Source organism: Papaver somniferum, chromosome 7 (assembly GCF_003573695.1).
Source record: "Papaver somniferum cultivar HN1 chromosome 7, ASM357369v1, whole genome shotgun sequence".
NCBI classification, from domain to species: domain Eukaryota; kingdom Viridiplantae; phylum Streptophyta; class Magnoliopsida; order Ranunculales; family Papaveraceae; genus Papaver; species Papaver somniferum.
The window spans coordinates 2710366-2730882 of NC_039364.1; the positions used below are offsets into that span (position 1 = coordinate 2710366).

The window sequence follows — 20517 nt, forward strand, 5'->3', positions numbered from 1 at the left end:
CCTCGTCCCTATCTTCCGAAACCCTAGCTGAAGACGTAGTCCTTTTCTTCGTCTTCGACTTGGGTGTATGAGAATGAATACATTTAGTCAATTCGTTAAGGGTAGTTTGAATCTACTTCATGTTTGTTTGTAGCGTAGCCACCTTTTCTTCCATAATTTGTGGTTCACTATGATTAAGATCATCATCTGAATTAGTCATCCTTGTTCTCCTAACATTTTCTTGCTTCTTGAGTACCTTACCAACATTTTTGTAGAGAGATCTAGTGAAAACCATAAACCAACGGAATCCTCTCTAAAGAAACTAACCTCGTTCTTGATGCCAACTTGGTACGTGTGATCTCTTTACCTTGGTTACTTTTCTTATAGAGGCGGAATTCAGAATAATAATAGACGAATAACTAGAAAACAGAAAACATCAGAAACCATATTTGAAGAAATTATCTTCTCTAGATTATGAACAATAAAACCATTACAATTTTCTCTTTGTTACGCTCATAATCTCTCTAAAGGATGGATAACGTTAAACTGTTTGCGAAGCTTTTCTTGACGATAACATACGTATTTCTTGTTCGCAAGCAAGAGATTCTCTTTGTGAAGGAAATTTCTCAATGTTCTGCAGCGAAATGAAATTATTTTATATACCAAGGAAATATTCTTTCGAGGAAGAGCATAGTTTCGATAACTGAATTGGAAAAAACTATATTTTGAATAGTTCAATGGAAGCACACGCTAACTTACTTGGTATGTCAACAAGGTCTCCAATATTGCTTCTGAATTTTTTTCTCCTGCATCAATTAAGATAAAGTTGTGAGTGTAAAGTCCATACTTAGAATTGCACAGGTTGTTATTGCAGGCACTGTGCACTTATTTCAGTGACAATCTGTACTTACTTGAGAGGCAATACTCATTATACGTATTCAAAGGCATTCTGACCAAGTTGCAGGCAATCGTAGTGTTTGTAAAAATTATCATCATAGTTTTTCACTTGCAAATTTCATATCGGTATATCACAGAGTGATAATCTTTCAATTGCAAGTTCCATATCACAGGCTAAATATGGTCTTTTCTGAAAGTTCTGTATCATAGAAGCATTTTCTTTCTTAACTGATTTGACGCTCCACCTAATAGTACCATAGCCAACCCAACATTACACAAGCTAGCCTCCTATTTCGTCTATTCAGAATCACTGAAAGCAAAACATAAACAAGATACTAATTCGAATTTTTTTTACCGTTTAAATCAATTGGCCTCAAAACCATCTCTCTAGAAAAGCCGATCCTGATGAAGCCTGAAATCAATTGGGAGGAAGGCCCCGCAGATGAACTTGCCTAAGACAAGATCAAAACACAATTAATGTTAGACAAGGTCACAAGATTAAATATGTATATTCTATAAACCTGAACCGAACAATCAACCAGTTGATCATACCCCTGGTACCAAGCCATAACGATCAAAGTCGAAGCGCGAGCCTATTAATGGAGAAAATTCAAAAAAGCAACAAATGGTACCATATAGATGCGGCCATAAATTGGAGAGTGTTGACCAATTATGAATTTCTGTATTGAATAGATTCATTCTTTACTTCAAAATAAGCATATTTCAAGAAGCAATTATACACATGGGACAATTCTATCTCGACAGCCTTGTGATGCAACGAGGTTGCGTCGAAATCTATGCAAGGGTGGATCTAAGACAACTTCTGAGGCCCGTATACATATTATGAATTGGCCTAAAAGGTTGATTTTTTATACCTCTCCTAAATCACCACTATATTGGTGTCTCCTTGGACCTGCAGCTGAACATCCTCCACCAGTATTTCCCCAGTCAAAACCATCTGGATCTGAATCAGAATCCTGCGATAAAATTAAGACAAAAAAACAAACATTTGATTTATAAATGAAGTCATGAAACAATTGCAGGAAACCAATTTCACATATATGACGAGTTTTTAGACCCGCACAAGGCAAATCTGATAGCCTATGTTGTCAAAGGCGAGATAGTCGCGCTAGGGGTGCCTAGATAATAAAACGCACAACGCGCAAAATTCTGAGCAATTCTCTTGCTCTTTTCTGGGCAGGCGTGCCTAGGCGAAAGGTGAGGTGAGGCGAAGAGCATGGCACCTCACCTAGCACCTGACACATCATAGTGACAACCAATTGGAAATTTGATTTCAAAAGAAGCCCTTTAATCGAGTACCAAATTTACTCATTTTGCTGACTTACTTCACCCAATTGGTGCTTCTCCTGCAACTATGAACCTTCTACATGACACAAGAAAATGGCCGTTCCCGTTTGATAATTCAGTCTAAGTGTCTGTATGCAGCTTAAATTGTTCATGTGGTGCTCTACCACTCTCTCGAATCGGTATACTTCAACCGTTTAAGGTATAACCCCTGTAAATAATTCGAGCATCCTCTGAGGTAATGATGTTTGAAACCTTAAATCAGTTGCTACTCCGAACTGCAATTGGGGATGGGTTCATCCTAAATCTACTATTTAGTTAAATCATTAGTCTTAGCTTGGTAGATGTCTACGGCAACAGCGTTGGTTTTAAACTTTGTCCATTTGGAGAAAGATTGACATTAAAAGATGCATTTTTGATTGTTAAAGTACAAACAGCTTTAGGGAAAAAACCAGAGGTTGCTTGTACAAGCCTGCTCACATTTAACGTTAAGCTCTTTATAGAACATTGACTTCGGTCAAAACTGGTTGACTGGTCTTTCCCGGATCGGACTCGGATTATATACCCAAGGGCAATATAGTATATCTACTCCCTTACTCTCCAAAATCACAATTTCAGTATATCTTCTTCCTTCACGCCACATAAAAAGAACACGAACCCTAAATTTCTTTCGTAATCATCAAAAAAAAGTTTAAGAAGAGGATTCCGATTCCAATCAGAACAAGGTTGCAGTATTTAAGGTAATAATCAATCTGCTCTTTCAATTCGGTACTCTATAAATAGATTCTATTGGTTCTTCTTTAGGGTTTTGATTTTTTCTAATAAATAGATCATGAAATTGAGCATCTTGTATTATTGTACAAACTGTACAGAGATTGAATTCATCTTTCGTGAATTGAGATTTTTGTTTTGGGGGTTTTGTTTTTTAGGGTATAATATAGTTCGATTGAAATTGATCAAGTCGGAGTAGTGGTTAATTTGTTCGTCTCTAGTTTACGTTGATTGAGGTGAATTTATGATTAGTTTTTCAGTGGTTTTTTCATTAGTTTGTGTGGATTGTTGGATTTGTGATTGAGTAGTTGCTGTTGTTGTAGGTGGATTGATGCTGGATGGCAACATTTGAGGGGAAGAAGGGTGTTACATTGTCGAATATGGATAAAGGAAATAAGAAGTTTCAGTTTACTGAGGATGATGATGGAGATGGTGGTTTGAATGATTTTTGGAAAATTAGGTATGAAGAAGAATGGAAGATTTCTAGTCCGGTTAGGACTACAAGTTCTGCTACTGCGAAACAAAACTATGAGTATGCGGATGATGAGCCTGCTGAAAAAGTTGTAGAAGAAGAAGATTTTGTTGATACAGGGTATGATAATGCGAAAGATGATCGGTATCGTTATAACTCATTGCAGATGCAGACAACCCAACCAGATGTGAATTTGAAGAATGTGTTTGGTGGGATAGTTGCGATATTGACTGGTCAGAATAAGGGTCAGAGTACAAATAATGGTGATGATTTTGTTGAAGTTGGAGATCAGTTGGATAGCAGTTTGCCTATAAAGTATCCTATTGTTAAGGATATTTGTGGTAGTGTTTACCAGAATGTATTCTCTCCAAGTGCTCCTCCACTTCTTAATCCATTAGCTGCTTGTAAAGAAGTGTTGGATGCGGAACCACCAGAGTGGGTTCCAGATAGTGCTGCTACTAAATGCATGAAGTGTGATTGTTCCTTTACAGCGCTTACTCGTGGCAGGCATCATTGTCGTTTTTGTGGAGGAATATTTTGTAGAGCATGCTCCAAGGGGAGGTGCTTGTTGCCTATTAAGTTCAGGGAGAGGAGTCCCCAGAGGGTGTGTGACACTTGCTTTGACAAACTCGAACCTCTACAATTCTTTTGGGTAAACACCATAAGCAACGCGTCCCAGATCGCTAAGCATGACGTGACGGACTGGACTTGCACAAGAGGGTGGTTGAATATGCCCATTGGTCTTTCCATGAAATATGAGATTTACAAGTCCTGCAATACTCTGAAGAGTTAGTGCCAGGTACCCATCTCAACTTCCTATTTACGTCTGATATTTTATTTCATAGTTCCAATGTGACTTTTCCTGTTCATGGGAACGCCTTGATTTAGGAATTAAGTTAGCAGCACCTTCACTGTACCACCATGATGAAGTGTTTACTTTACATTGAAGTAGTGAGACAACTTTGTGTTGTCTGGAAACCGTATGCATCTGCTTAACACTTTTTTGTAACTATTTTCTTAGACATATCTAGTTTCATCCATGCAATTCAAACCTTACGTGGCCATTTGAGTTTATTGAGTTACTCTTGAAATGGACAGGATGCTAGATTGAAACCTGAGAGATCCATGCCTTCAGCAGTCCTTAAAGGTGCTAAAGACTTGGCCATTTAGAAATTAAGCTCGCAGCGACTTCACTATACCGCCATATTGAGATGTTTTATCACAATAATTATGTTTTCTGAAGTAGGGAGATAATGTTATGTTTTCGGAATGCATATGCATATCACTATTTTAACAATTCTTGGAAATAGTTCAAGTTGCATCCACACAATGCAAAACTTATCTGGCAATTTAAGTTTACTAAATTACTCTTAAATGGACAGGCTGCTAGATTGAAACCTGAGAGATCAATGCCTTCAGCAGTCCTTAAAGGTGCTAAAGGCTTAGCCATTTTAACTGTTGCAAAAGCTGGAATGCTTCTTACGTACAAAATTGGTACCGGTTTGGTAGTTGCTCGGAGAGTGGATGGATCGTGGTCTGCACCTTCTGCTATAGCATCTGTTGGTTTGGGGTGGGGTGTTCAGGTAACAAACTTTTGTCGCGTATTTGTGGTTTGTCTAATCCAAGGTTCCGTTAACCTGCACGTTTTCTGGTTGCCAAGTAAACATATACCACACATCTACTCAGGGTAAGGGTTCAAAACCCAAATGTTTGAGGGACAGGGACCTGTGATGGTTTTGAACCTATGAGCCTTGAGTGGTTGTGGGTGTGATATTGTCAAATTGTGTATTCATATTTCTTAGGCCCACTAAGATTCTTGGAACTCCAAACATCCTAGATTATTGACTTTTAACCTTCGATGTGAAACAGGCCGGTGGTGAGCTCACAGATTTTATTATCGTTCTCCATGATCACAAGGCTGTAAATGTGTTTTGTAGCCGAATGCATTTTGCTTTGGGAGCTGGTCGTAGTGCTGCAGCAGGACCTGTAGGGAGAGTGCTTGAAGCTGATCTTCGAGCTGGAGATAGAGGATCTGGCATGTGCTATACTTATAGTTGCAGCAAGGGTAAGACCCAATCTTACTAAGTTTCATTTTCTTGCCAGATGAATTGATTGGTTTTTCCAAAGTGATATGTCATTTTTATCTGATACTGTGTTGTAAAACAAAACAGGTGCTTTCTTAGGAGTTTCACTTGAAGGGAATATAATCACGACAAGAATGGATACCAACCTAGAGTTTTACGGTGATCCCTATCTCACCACGACTGATATTCTTCATGGGACAGTAGAAAGACCCAGGGCTGCAGACCCTCTGTACTCTGCCCTCGACAATCTCTTCTCGAAGCTATGGTAGCTGCATTGAAATACACTTTTAAATAGAACATAAATTTTTTCTGGTCTTCTCTTAATGTACATATTTTAGTCTTTCCTCCAAACTTGACTCTATGTTTATGTAGTTCTCCCAGTAACTGTAAATACCATCATGTCCAAATTGTGGGTGATGGCCTTCCCGACCATCCCTGCTGCCTACTTAAAAATGCTCTTCCTCAAAATGTCTGTACAGTGTATTAGTTAATCCAAGGATTTATTTTTTATTTTATTTGTCATGGGTGGTTGAAAACGCATGTAGTGAATTCTGTAAAAACTAGTAGCTTGGTGCACATTTATTAACCTAACCATCTGCAAGTCATTTATAGCCTGTTTGGTAGAAGTAGTTTTCACAATTCAGAGATTACTTTTTTGCCCTTAGAATTTATCTTTTGAAATTTAGAAAGGCGGTTTGAGAACGTAATTTCAAAATGACTTTAAAAGTAAAAAAAATAAACTTTTCGTAAAGCAAAGTGTTATTACTTTGACTTATTCTGCTTCTGGTATCCAAACCTAATTTCTGTTTCTTGTATAACTTTCGATTTTTAGACTCATCAAGTTCATTACTTCTCAATATCATCACTTCATCAAAGCATGTCGACAAAGTTTTCATCTAGAATCTATAGGGGTTATGCCAGGTGTAACAAAACTGTGAAACAAAAACACTCTGTAATGCACTCAAGAGTGTGGAGATATGAGACTGATAGCTGATTATTCTGTGGGAACATTGGTGGAGTGGTTGGGACCAAACAATTGGCTTTTGACATGACACTGATCAGCCTATTTGTCTGCCAAGTGTTGCGTTATTATGCAGGATTTGTGAACATTAAGAAAGAAAAATTGTAAGAGAAGAGTCAAATCAAAGTACCACCATTGGTCCATGAGATTTGATGAAATGAAGTCAAAAAGTATTGGGAATTTCTTCTTTTTCAAAATGCAGACAACCACTAAAACAATCCCACCAGTACTTCCACCCATCAATGGCAAAATCCCACTGACATGGTCCATGGGAAAAGTGAAGTTGCACATTTGCTAGTTTTTGAATCTGGATTCTAGAATGATCTCATATAGAATTGTTGGTGAGGTTTCTAAAGTTATATAAACCCTGCCCATTGCATTGCTTTTAGTCCATATCTCAAAGTCTCATCATATACTGAATAAACACATTCCTCTGAACCCTGAATTTTGAATTCTTTTGTTAGCAATGGCGAGATCGAGATTGGTAGCGGTTGTGTTTATTGTATTGCTATGTATGGAACTTACTTTTGCTGCAAGATCATATGTTAAGAATAAAGGTCCTAATTCTCATGGTAGTCATGGTGGTGGAGGTGGTGGAGGAAGTGGAGGTGGAGGTGGTAGTGGTAGTGGGGTAGGAGATGGTGGTGCATCAGGGTATGGTTCTGGTTATGGAAAAGGAGGTGGAGAAGGTTATGGTGGTGGTGGGGAAGGAGGAGAAGGTTATGGAAGAGGTGGAGGTGGGGGTGGGGGAAGTGGAGGTGGTGGTGGTAGTGCGGTGGGAGGTGGTGCATCAGGGTATGGTTCTGGTTATGGAAAAGGTGGTGGAGAAGGTTATGGTGGTGGTGGTGAAGGAGGAGAGGGTTATGGAAGTGGTGGAGGTGGAGGAGGAGGTAGTGGGTCTGGATATGGAACTGGGGCTTCTGGCAGAGGATCGGGATACGGTTCTGGTAGTGGTTACGGGTCAGGTTACGGGTCTGGAGGAGGATCTGCTGGTGGTGGCGGTGGAGGTAGTGGAGGGGGCGGTGGTGGTGGTAGTGGAGGAGGTTCCGGAGGTGGGAATGGAAGCGGCTACGGATCTGGATATGGGTCTGGCAGTGGAGGTGGGTCTGGATACGGGAAAGGAGGCGGTGGCGGCGGTGGTGGTGGCGGCGGCGGCGGTGGTGGTGGAGGATCTGGCAGTGGTTCGGGTTATGGAAGTGGATCAGGCTATGGATCGGGACATGGTCGTGGGGGACATCATGAATCCCCTTAAGTGACATTATAGTAATTAGTTAATAAGCACCTATACTCGACTTATTGAGCTTACTCTTATTCCAGTGTCGTCTTATTTTTGTCTCTAAATTCTCTACATTTTACTCTACACATATTGTATTTGAAATCAAAGCTCAGCTTGCCTTGTACTCATATATGCTTAGTTGCAATTAGAATAAAACTTGATAGTCTACTAGTACATGCATTGTTATGGGAGGATATTTGGACTGAATGTTTCAACCTGAATGTACTCCACCCAACATTCAGTTGGAAACTATACCAAGAAGCCGATAACGTGTTTTATTTTAAGAATCTAGGGAAAATAATGTATCAATGGTCAGTTTCGTTGAGTAAACATATCTTATTATAGATTTATACGATTAAGCGGAAGCGGGTATCGGTAAATACCTTGTTGTTGAACTCCGATTAGCAAGAACAAGGAACACAAATAACAGCAGCAGCAACAACGTTTTCAACTCGACGATCAGCAGGTGCTACAATCACCAAAAATGACCACAAACTTGATTCACAGGCTACGAACTTGAAACCTTTATCTTCTTATGGTAACTCTTTTTATGGTTAGAGTTACCACTTTTCTAATGGTAAAACTTTTATGTGATATTGGTGGGATCACGTAACATCTACACATATGTTAGAGATTCTTATATAGGGTCCAAAACCTAAAGGTATATGGAACGCTATCGGACTTGCCACATACATATGGGCGACCATATTCGGGTCCAGCCCGAATATCTAACATCTCCCACTCGTACATAGTGTGTGTGCATTGTACTAGAAGAAAGAAAAGTTCATATTAGTAAATAGCCCGTGCGACTGTCGAGATACCTGCATTTTGGGAGCTCCAGACTAGCAGCTCGATATGAGTCAGCATAGAGACATCAACCCTTTAACAAAAATGTTTGTATCTCGTAGTATCCTAGGTCCATAAAAATCTCATTGGTCTAGACTACTCTAATCCCTCGTAGAGCTAGTCTCACCCTCATGCTAGTTTCTTGTAAATACATTCACACTTGTGTTGCAAATCCAACAAGGCAACTCAAGTTGTCGACTGTGAATATAAAAAATTTATGAGTTTGATGACCTTCCTCTCTCCCTATTGTCATGAAGTTTCAGAATCAGCTGCTTTCCTAGATATGTACCTTTTTAAGCCGGATCATCCATGGCCATAAGACACATACTAAGGTAGCAATCATCGAATCTTTACTTAATAACAAAGTCAAAAGTCATAAGGTTACTTGTGTATATTCTAATTATCATAGGACTCACATGGTGAGAAAAGCATGGAACCATTTTCACGCCTCCGTAGTGGTCACAAGCATGCATAATATAAAAATGCGCTAGAGCAGAGTTTTACTTGTCTATACAAGTATATGTCACAAACTATTACACTCTACAAATCTTGACTTAGTCGCAACTCTTGCGCCTAATACGAAATTTCTAACTGCTCGCTTTCAACAAGCGTCATGAAAGAGATTTCTCATTTGGCTATCCTTTAAGGTATGATGAACAGTAGGTACATTCATCATCGATCTTCACTATAGAGATCTCATCTTGGTATTTCCAAGGCGATGCTTCATCTCATCTTTGCTCGCTCTCCTTAGCGCCAAAAGGTGACTGCTTATGTGAGTAAGCCAGTCCATACCTGGTGACATATCAATCAAGTTTTGACATAATGCATTCTTTATGCACCAATGTCAGCGTGTATATCCTTGTCCATAAGTAAATAATTAATCACAACAATGATTCATTATCAAATTGTATTGATTATTAATAAATATCCATAAAACATATGCATATAAGATCATCATGTCTTAAAAATAAAATGAAATAAATATAGAGACATCCATTACCACCTACGTAAACCTAACACTCTAACATAAGACAAGAAAACATTTCTTGGTATAGGTTTAGTAAGGGGATCAACTATCATCAACTCTGTAGGAATGTACTCCAAAACTATTTCTTTCTTCGCAAGAGCAGCTCTAATAAAGCAACACCTCCTATCAATGTGCTTAGTCTTTCCATGGTACTTTGGGTCTTTTTCATAAGCAATCATTGATGTGCTATCAGTGTGAATTTTCAACGCATCAGTAGCGTGAGTGACAAATTCAAATCTCTCAAAGAACCTCCTTAACCAATTAGATTATTGTACTGCAGTTTGGAAAGCTATAAACTCAGATTTCATTGATGACATAGCGACAATTGACTGTTTCTTACTACTCCATGTGATGGCCCCGCCATTTAGCAACAAAGCATACCCTGATGTGCATTTTTTCTCTCCTATTTCGCCATTTCAGTTAGCATCACATAACCACTAAGACGTAGATATGAATCCTTATAGCATAGCAGGAGGTCGCTCGTCCCTTTGAGATACCTCAGTATCCTCTTGATTGCTTTCCAGTGCTCAAAACCGGGATTCGACTGGTACCGACTAACTAATCCAATAACATAGCATATATCAGGCCGAGTACACATCATAGCATACATCAGGCTCCCAATTGCGTTGGAATAGGGTACCTGCGACATTCTTTCTTTCTATTCAGGGGTATCAGGGCACATCTCAAGGCTTAAGTTATGAACTTTAGCAACTGGTGTGTCTATGGGCTTGTTATCTTTCATGTGAAATCGCTCAATCTCAAGAACTCTTTTAATGTATGTCTCTTGTGACATACCCAAAAGTCTTTTTGAACGATCTCTAAGGATCTTAATCCCGAGCACATAACTTGCTTCTCCCATGTCCTTCATCTCAAAAGTTGAGGACAACCACTCTTTTGTGGTGACAAAAATTTCCATGTTACTTCCAGCTATAAGGATATCATCAACATATAAGGACAGGATAAGGAAACCCTTATCGGACCGTTTAACGTACACACAATGGTCTTCCTCTATCATCGTAAACCCATTGGAAACAATGGCTCGATCAAATATTAAATACCATCGTCTAGATGATTGTTTTAGGGCATAAATAGATTTTTGGATCTTGCAAACTTTGAGCTCTTGACCTTTAATCACGAAGCCCTCTGGTTTCTCCATGTAAATTTCCTCATTTAATTCTCCATTAAGAAATGTAGTCTTAACATCCATTTGATGAAGTTCCAAATCCATATGTGCGACAATATCTAGCATAAGGTGTATCGAGGCCATTCTCACCACCGGGGAGAAAGTTTCCTCGTACTCAACACCCTCCTGTTGGGTGTAGCCTTTCGCCACAAGGCGAGCCCTATATCTTTCATCTAAACCATCCGCATTGCGTTTGACTTTGAAAACCGATTTGTTTTCAATAGCGTTGCGCCCTCCCGGGAGGCCAACGTATTGCCACACACCATTAATCCTCATTGATTTTATCTCTTCTTTCGATGCAATAATCCATTTTTCCCTTTTAGAAGATGACATAGCCTCTTTGAAATTCTTAGGCTCTGCGTCATCATGTGAGCAAACCATGAAACTTTCTCCATCAATCTGAAAACGACGACGATGGAATTTTCCAAGTTCGCTTCTCCGAGATTGGGGATCCTGATTCGATGGAGCCAATCCACTATCAGGTGGAAAACTCCCACTTTCCCTAGGAGAACGAGGAATTTCTTCGCTATTCTCAACTAGACGAATTTGTGTGTCTTCTATTGACTCTTCCACTTTCGAGAGACTAAGATCTCCCCCTACCTCGTTCCTTCTAGGAAATCCTATTCTAGGAAATCTTCATCACGTGACTCAATCTCAGTTACACTTCCATCAGGCTGCTCACCAATGAACACATGGCTTTTTAAGTGATCAGAATATCTGATAAAGATATACTTTTTCGCTCGAGGGCCCAGCTTCCCATACCGATGAGAACTGTTGTGTACATAAGCAGCTGAACCCCATGGTCTCAAATTACCCAATTCGAGTTTTCTGCCGGTCCATAATTCATATGGGGTGGAAGGTACTGACTTCGAAGGCACACGATTAAGGACATAGGCAGCATTCATTAACGTATCTCCCCAAAAATAAATTGGAAGATGAGCTTGCGCCATCCTTGACCTAACCATGTCTAACAAAGTACGATTCCTTCTCTCTGCTACATCATTTTGTTGCGGAGTACCAGAAATAGTCAATTGTCTCAGGATCCCTTTTTCCTCACAATACCCTTTGAATAGGTCAGATAAATACTCGTGGCCACGGTCAGTTCTGAGAGCCTTAATGGTCTTAATTATATGATTTTCCACTTCAGATACATAGCGTCTGAAGCAGTCCAATGCTTCTGACTTGTGGGATATCAAGTAAATATGAGCATATCGCGTAAATTCATCTATGAAAGTGATGAAATAAGAGGCTCCATGTCTTTCCTTAACGTTCATTGGGCCACATATATCAGAATGAATTAATTGCAAAGGCTCAGAGTCCCTTTTGGCTGTCCCAAACGGTTTTCTAATGGCTTTACCTGCAATAAAATGTTCACAGGTAGGCAAGGAAACTTTAGCGATGGGCCTAAAAGACCTTCTCTATCTAACCTAATCATCCTTTCTTGCCCTATATGACCTAATCTAGCATTCCAAATCACTGAATCATTATTAACATCTGAGGAAGACGCAATTAATGAAATAGATTTATCATCATCATAACAACTAGAATTGTCAATATCCAAAACCATAAAACCATCCGACATAAAACCAAAACCATAAAACTCAGTTGCCAAGAAAATCTTAACAGAATTACCCTCAAAAAGAAAACTAAAGCCTAGACGCAACATACTATTAACTGAAACTAAATTTCGTCGAATATCTGGAGCATAAAGTACATCATGGAGGATAAAGTGCGCCCTTGTCGCAGTTTTAGCATATAAGTACCGATGCCAAGTACTTCTATGCTAGTTGTGTTCCCCATATAAAATCTCATGCTCCCAGCAGGAACTCGACGATAATCTAGGAACCCATCTCGGTCCCTTGCTACATGGTCGGTTGCTCCCGAATCTTCTTTGGCTCAGTGCATTCACGAGCAAAGTTTCCTTTCTTATCACAGTTAAAGCATTTCAGCTCTCTTTGTCTTTCATACCAGCACGCTTGCCTCTTTTTCGCTTAGGAGCACTGGTAGTGGATGACCCAGATCCATCACGAGAATTCTTAGCAGAAGAACCCTCACCCCTCTTGCGCTTAGACCCATTGGTCTTATGCGAAACAGATTGAGCAGCGAAACCAGAACTGTCAGTCTTAGCATCTTCCAAGCGCTCGACTTCTAGTTCCACATGACGAGAAATATCCTCAAAAGTGCGGACATTGTCATTGTGTGTCATGTTTTGCTTCATCTGATCCCAAGAGTTAGGTAACGAATGAATAAAAGCTTTTACCTGTTGTTCATCTGTCAAGTGATGACCTGCAGCCTCAAGTTTGCGTATCATTGATGAGATTGTCCTTAAATTTTGCTTCATTGTAACATTCGGCTTCTTTTGACAAGTGTCAAACTTCATAGTTAATGCGCGCAACTTAGGCACAAAGATAATTCCAAATTTCTGCCTGACTGCCTCTAGCATGTCATGAGAAAACTGGTGGTTCTCAAACTTGCCAATGAGATCATTGTGCATTGAGTTCAGGATCATATGACGAGCACTGCGACCCTTCTTAATCCATTCCTGGTAATCCTCGAGGTTGCAACGGTGTTGAGCCTTCCTACCCTCCTCAGTCCGAGGCATTCACATGCTCAGTTATTTCCTGCAACCCATAATCATGCAAGAGAAAAACGATCTTTCGTCGCCAGATGTTATAGTTGTCGCCATCAAGTTTTTCTCTCTTGTTCAAATCAGCAATGATGTTCTTGGAAGCCATATAGTCTAACATAGCAGGCGAAAAATAAAAGAAAGGATATTAAACTTATGGCACTATACACATATTCAAAAATAACTTTGTAACATTAATCTAAATAAATAGCAAAACAACATTACAAGTCGCAAGATCGAAAAATCGTCAAACTCCTAATCATATCTCGCGCCACAAGTAATATTTTCCACATCTATTTAATATATGCGCAAGTTAATGGTTTTTGGGAGTTAAACAAACTCAACCAAACAACCTCCCACTCGTTTGTTTTAACATGTTATTCAATCAAAATAATAATTCAGTCAAGCATGTTCTCAAACCAAGAAGATTATCTAACCAATCAACATGTTATCTAGACGCACAACTCAGTAATATATGAATTCAATCCAGTACTATACATGTTGTATATTAAAGAAATTAGACAATCACAACATATAACCATTCACATGTTATCATGGATAAAACAATTAACCATATAATTTCAAAGAAACTCTATCATGTGAGTCTAATTAGGTTCTGAAAATAGTTTTATTGAATCTGGAACGTCGAAAAACCTTAGGGTACCGAAATTGGAGTAGATCCGACAATCACAAATAGAGAAACAAAAGAAGAAAAAAAAAATAACTCGGTCTGAACCGTGAACCGACCGCCGGTCTGAACCGCGAACCGAACCGAGTCGGCGGTCTTAACCGCGAACTGAACCGCCTATCTGAACCGCGAGCTGACCCGCCGGTCTGGGATGGACCGCAATCTAACCCGCTGGTCTGGACCGCGGGTTGAATCGCCGATCTGGACTGGGTTGACTCGCCGATATGGACTGGGTTGGCTCGGTTACTGTTCATCATCTTCTCCAAATTTCCAGCAGCGCACAGACGCGCATGACCAACTTTGGGAGACGACATCTCACTCATACAAGCTCCGATTCAAGCAAATAATATGTCAAATGAAATCTCTTAGAGAGCACTATCTATCTATATTAATTTTAATTAACATGGATCGACATATATACATCAAAAAAATCATCAAACATGATATAAAATTAGAGTTTTACCTATATATTTCAAACCACACCTTCAAACGATACAAAACTTTCCAGGAGATCATTTTAATGAATAATGAACATACCCAATTAAATATTTCAAAAAAAATACCCTTATCAAGATCCGAAATATTTATACATTCATTAATGTTTTTTTTTTTAACCCAACATGATACTATCATGTTATCAGCAACTTTCAAGCACACAAAGCATGTTATTTCAAGCACGAAAGCGCATCAAACCATATCTCATGATACCAATATTATAGATTAATTAAGCGGAAGCGGGTATCGATAAATACCTTGTTGTTGAACTCCGATTAGCAAGAACAAGGAATACAAGTAGCAAAAACAACAACAATGTTTTCAACTCGACGATCAACAGGTGCTACAATCACCAAAGATGAGCACAAACTTGATTCACAGGCTAAGAACTTGAAACCTTTATCTTCTTATGGTAACTCTCTTTATGGTTAGAGTTACCACTTTTCTAATGGTAAAACTTCTGTGTGATATTGGTGGAATCACGTAACATCTACACATATGTTAGAGATGCTTATATAGGGTCCAAACCCTAAAGGTATATGGAACCCTATCGAACTTGCCACATACATATGGGCGACAATATTCGGGTCCAACCCGAATATCTTACATATCTATTTAACCAAATTCTAAATCTTAGATAAACTTTTCCTCCGTTTCATAAAAAGTGATACTTTCATTTTCCGTAAAATGGATGGAGTACGTATAGGATATAACCAATATGTACCTGCACCAGGAACTAACAAACGACATACTTACGGTTGAGCTTATAACAACTCAGAGCATTCTTTTTCTTTATTTTGAAAGCCAAACTCTAGTGTGCGGACTCGAACCTCTGACCTCAAGTATAAAAGTATAAAAGTGTTTCCCAGCCCCTTGCCAGACTGGGCTAACCCTAGTCGGTTAGTTCTGCCTTATTAGCTCGAAGTATGCAAGAAACTACCGCACCACAGTCCATATGTGTGCAGATTCCCTGCTAATAGTCTAGCCGGCTGAAAAATTGAACAAAACGCCAAAACAAAGAAACCCTAACTTCATCCAGAAGATAATGAAGAAAAGAAGGTGACTTCAAAAAAGCTATTCTCTAGTCCAAACACAGTATCCTAACTCCTCAGCTTCGAGACCATCCCCTCTCGCCGGAAGTTTGATTCTAGTTATGGAAAAGGAGGTGGAGAAGGTTATGGTGGTGGTGGTGAAGGAGGAGAGGGTTATTGAAGTGGGGGAGGTGGAGGAGGAGGTAGTGGGTCTGGATATGGGACCGGGGTTTCTGGTAGAGGATATGGATACGGTTCTGGTAGTGGTTACGGGTCAGGTTATGGGTCTGGAGAAGGATCTGGAGGTGGTGGAGGTGGTGGAGGTGGTGGAGGTAGTGGAGGCGGTGGCGGAGGAGGTAGTGGAGGCAGTGGCGAAGGAGGTAATATATAAAATTAATCATAAAAGTTATACGTCTCAGACCTTTGTGATTCCGAAATAACTTGTCATGTTAATCAGTTGGGTTATTGTGAGGTGACTGATATTACTAAGTTGTTCTTCGGGAGTATAAGTCCGGGGTATCGTTGGTTCCTGTTCAACTTGGTTTATCATAAGACGGAACAAACAGAATAAAGGATAGGCATTTCTGTGGGAAACGGATTTGTTTATAAGTCTTCGACTTTGGGTCATAGCAACTCTTAGTTGTGGGTGATATCATCTAAGGGAATTAAGTGCGTAGAATCCGGCGTGGTTTTGGAGGCGTAAGGAACACGACTGTACCTTAATCGGTGTCAGACTTGTTTAGGGGATCAACTACATTCCATTCCGAAGTTAACCAGTAGTATCCTAGTGTCTGTAGAGGATTAATACAGTGTGGTGTTAAAACTAGACTAGGTCGCGAGATTTTTCTGCATTTGCGGTTTCCTCGTTAATAAAATTTTGGTGTCTGTGTTATTTCTTTTCGGCATTATATTTGTTTATATAATTGAAATATCACAGGTTATGCGTATTTCAATCAATTGTTAAATCCGACCTATTTTTTGGATAAGAATTGATTGACACTTGGATATTGGTCCCGTTCAAGTTATTTCTCTTCAATCAGATTCCAGATTTCTATCTGTTTGATTTGACTAATTCAATTGAGAAAACATATAAAGCTCTTTGATATTATTCTTGATTGAGCTCGCTTTATAAGTTGGTATTATCGCAATTATATTGGAGTTTTAGTCCATATAATTATCGAACGAATTATTGGGTGTGGTTGTTATACACCCATTATTTTATGAAGTAACGAAGAATTCAAGGAAGTTGAAGAACCATGGAAATCAAGTATGATGAATTATGAGCTACAAAGTTTATTTATTTTGTAATTCATATGTATTGATAGTTTTGTCATTAAATTGACAAAGTAGGATATTGTTAGAGCACTTTTCGGTCAAACTCGCAAGCGTTGGTATCTCAAGCTTGTTGTCAAATTTAGTTGATCAAACCTATCTACTTGATTTCTATCCTACTTATAGATATGTCTCGGATTAGGATAGAAACTTTAGTTGAGCATTAGACTTCACGACATTCACCGATTGAATAAGAAGATCAATTGAAGAGCTTGGAGGAACTTCATCAACAAAAGGTATGTGGAGACTAAAACTTATTTATCATTCAAAATTATATTTTATTATATATACTAATGATACTAAGTCGTATAGATATATAGACTTTGTGTTATACACATTTGAAATTTCGAGCCGAATTTATATCGTTTATATATTTCTCGAAATACAAGTTGGAAGCTTTTTTTAGTTGTAGACAATTTAATTGTTGGAAAATAAATATGAAGTCAAGATTATCATGTGAAAATTTCCTTGAACACTTTACATGATTTGTGTGAGACAGTCATTTGATGTTAACTTGGGAAGTTTCGTATTGATCAATTAATCACTAGAAAATTACTTGAAGCTAGTGGTATGTGTAAGATTACCATTGTTGTCTTCTAAGGATGTTTCAATGATTAAGCGATATTTTTATAAATACTACCAATGACTTGTTACATACAATATGCGTACCTAGTATGTGAATGGTGAAAATCTAGTTCAAGTCCGGAACTCTTTTTTGCGTACCTAGTATGCGAACGATGAAGAGTTAGTTCAGGTACGAAACTTTTATTTGCGTACCTAGCATGCGAACGGATTTACATGTGATAGGTCCGGAACTCTTGTTTGCGTACCCAGTATGCAAACGGGTTTACCTGTCTTATGTACGAAACTGTGGTTTGCGTACCCAGTTTGCGAACACAGTGTGTGGTTTCTAAAATCGGTAAGTATGACAACTCATACTCATGAACTCAGGATCGTTTGTAAAATTAGTTTGTGAATTAAATTCCCTAAAGCGATTAATGATTTAAGGTATACAACTTGCTATGTAAACCGTGGAATTATGTTCATGAATTGGTTTTTGTATATGTACTTGTACTATTACAAACCAAACTGATTATGTTTCAAATGGTTCATATATATATATTTCTATGAAATGATGAACATTTGAACAACTCTCTTGAAACACATTTAGATTCATTTGATTAGCTATCATGATTGATTCATTACCATATATGATCTATAAGTGTAAGATGAATATGGCTAAACCATAAATGTTTATAAGGCTAATTTCAGTTAACTATTATTGAGCCAACTTGGTATACACGTTTAGGTGCGGTCCATCCATATATAAATATAGGTATATTTCATTTGTGTATATAAATCTAAACCATCTAATGGTGGAGATTGGTTGCTTATTTTTTAAGCAGGCTTAGCTTGAATCTCAAGTCAGGTGTTTATATAACAATGAATATTAATTGCTTTGTTAAAAAGCTATCTTAGCTTTGATTGTAAGCAACCCTGATTTGAAAGACTATATAAGGGAGAACTCTAGCATCTTGGAAACTTAATCCAGCTACTCTCGTGTGTCCTATTTGCGATTAGAGTCGATTCTCCTTTAAGTTAGGTTCTCCAAAATCATTATTAGCTTAACGACTTGAAGACTTCATTTGGGATTCGTGAAGCCAGATCCAAATATTTTCTCTGTAGTTGCGTATTCTGATATTACTTGTTCTATCGTATTGAGTTTTATCTTCTCTAAGATTTACTCAAGATTTATCTCCGATGGGTAAAATATAAAAAGTAATCACAACAATTATTCGTCTCAGACTCTTGTGATTCCGCAATAACGTTTACTGTAAATCAGTTGAGTTATTGTGAGGTGACTAATATTAAAAGGCTTCCCTTTGGGAGTATAATACCGGCGTATTAGTTGAATTTCCTGTTCAACTTAATTTATCTAAAGAAGGAAAGATAAATCAGAATAGACTTATATGTGGGAGACATATTTGTTTATAAGTCTTCGACTTTAGGTCGTAACAACTCTTAGACTGTGGGTAAGATCAGCTAAGGGAATCAAGTGTTTCGAATCCGGCATGGTTCTAGAGGCGTAAGAAACACGACTGTACCTTAATAGGTGTGAGACTTGGTTAGGGCTCAAGTACATTCCAGTACGAATTTATCTTGTATTAGGCTAGTGTCTATAGCGTCTTAATACAATGTGGTATTCAAGGATGGACTAGGTCCCAGGGTTTTTCTACATTTGCGGTTTTCCTCGTTAACAAAATTTATAGTGTCTGTGTTATTTCTTTTCCACATCATATTTTTTATATAATTGAAATATCATAGGTTGTGCGTAGTTCAATTATAGTTGATAAATCCGACCTTGATTGTCGGATAGAACTTGATTGACACTCAGAGAATTGGTTTGTGGTACCATCCGAATTATTCTCATATTAATCAATCTCACGGATTTCTATCTTATTAATTTATTCATTATATTGAGAAAGAGATAAGCTCTTTAATATTATACTTGATTGAGATCACTTTTAAGGTGGTGCTCTCAGAATTATATTGGATTTTAGTCCATACAGATTAGCGAAACGAAATATTGGAGGTGGTGTTTATTCCCCCGTGTTTTCACTAATAAGATAATCAGAGTTGAATGGTTAAATTTGGAAGAAGCTTTGACTCTATTTCAACAAACAGTCAAGCAAGAACCGCTCAGTTTCCATCCAGATATACCATATCTTGGACGAAAACTGGCGAAATAATTTCTTGGTATACCTCTTTCTCTAATCGGTGTTAGTCGATCCATGGATAAAAAAAACACTGTCCGAGAATGGCAAGACGCTCTTGTTATTCTACAAAAAAATATTCAGCAGATTTTCATGTATATATTTTTCTACTCAGTTGTCATATCCATTACAATATAATCAGTTTTTAACTCTCATAATAACACCAGATGAATACCAAATATTTATTTTTCTGGGATGATAGATGAAGTATTAGTAGTTTTGAAGTTGATTTATGATAACTTACAAAATGAAAAATTGAAGACATGATTCTTGTATTGTTGTTTATACCCAGAGGACTATTAAATTGATAAAGAAAGACTAATAAATGAAGTGTTCTTAGATGAAGTTGATGATATAGAAGAAGCTCGTGGCGAAGGTCATGTTGTAAAGTAGAACCTCTCCGTAAGAATACTCCATATAGGAATAAACTCTATATAAGAATAAATATTTCTGGTCTGACTTAGGCTAATTATATTTAAGAATAAACTCCACATTGGAATAAGTTATAATTTTTTCTGGTCCCATCTTAAGGAACTTACCTCCATATATAAGAATAATTGAAATTATAATATGAATAATATAATTCTCGTCATACATTAAAGTTTGAGAAGAAGAGATTTTTATAATCCTTTTACAAGATCATTTTGCTTCAAAGTGGAATCTTTTCTCTTTTTGCACAACCTATTAAAAAAATATATCAATCATATCAT

General features: G+C 38.1%; 1 protein-coding gene and 1 pseudogene across 2 annotated transcripts; both read left to right on the top strand.

The window, feature by feature from the left end:
• Positions 1–2788: 2788 nt before the first annotated feature.
• On the top strand, positions 2789–6030 carry LOC113294504 (annotated as a pseudogene).
• A 748-nt stretch (positions 6031–6778) lies between these two features.
• LOC113294505 (glycine-rich cell wall structural protein 2-like) lies at positions 6779–8092 on the top strand. Of its 2 annotated transcripts, XM_026542900.1 has the most exons (2): positions 6779–7218; positions 7249–8092. In XM_026542900.1, the coding sequence occupies exons 1-2, from the start codon at positions 6996–6998 to the stop codon at positions 7779–7781; spliced, it is 756 nt and encodes a 251-aa protein (XP_026398685.1). In that variant the 5' UTR covers positions 6779–6995; the 3' UTR covers positions 7782–8092. The 2 variants fall into 2 exon arrangements, with proteins under 2 accessions (XP_026398685.1, XP_026398684.1); XM_026542899.1 differs by having other exon boundaries at positions 6779–8092.
• Positions 8093–20517: the final 12425 nt, after the last annotated feature.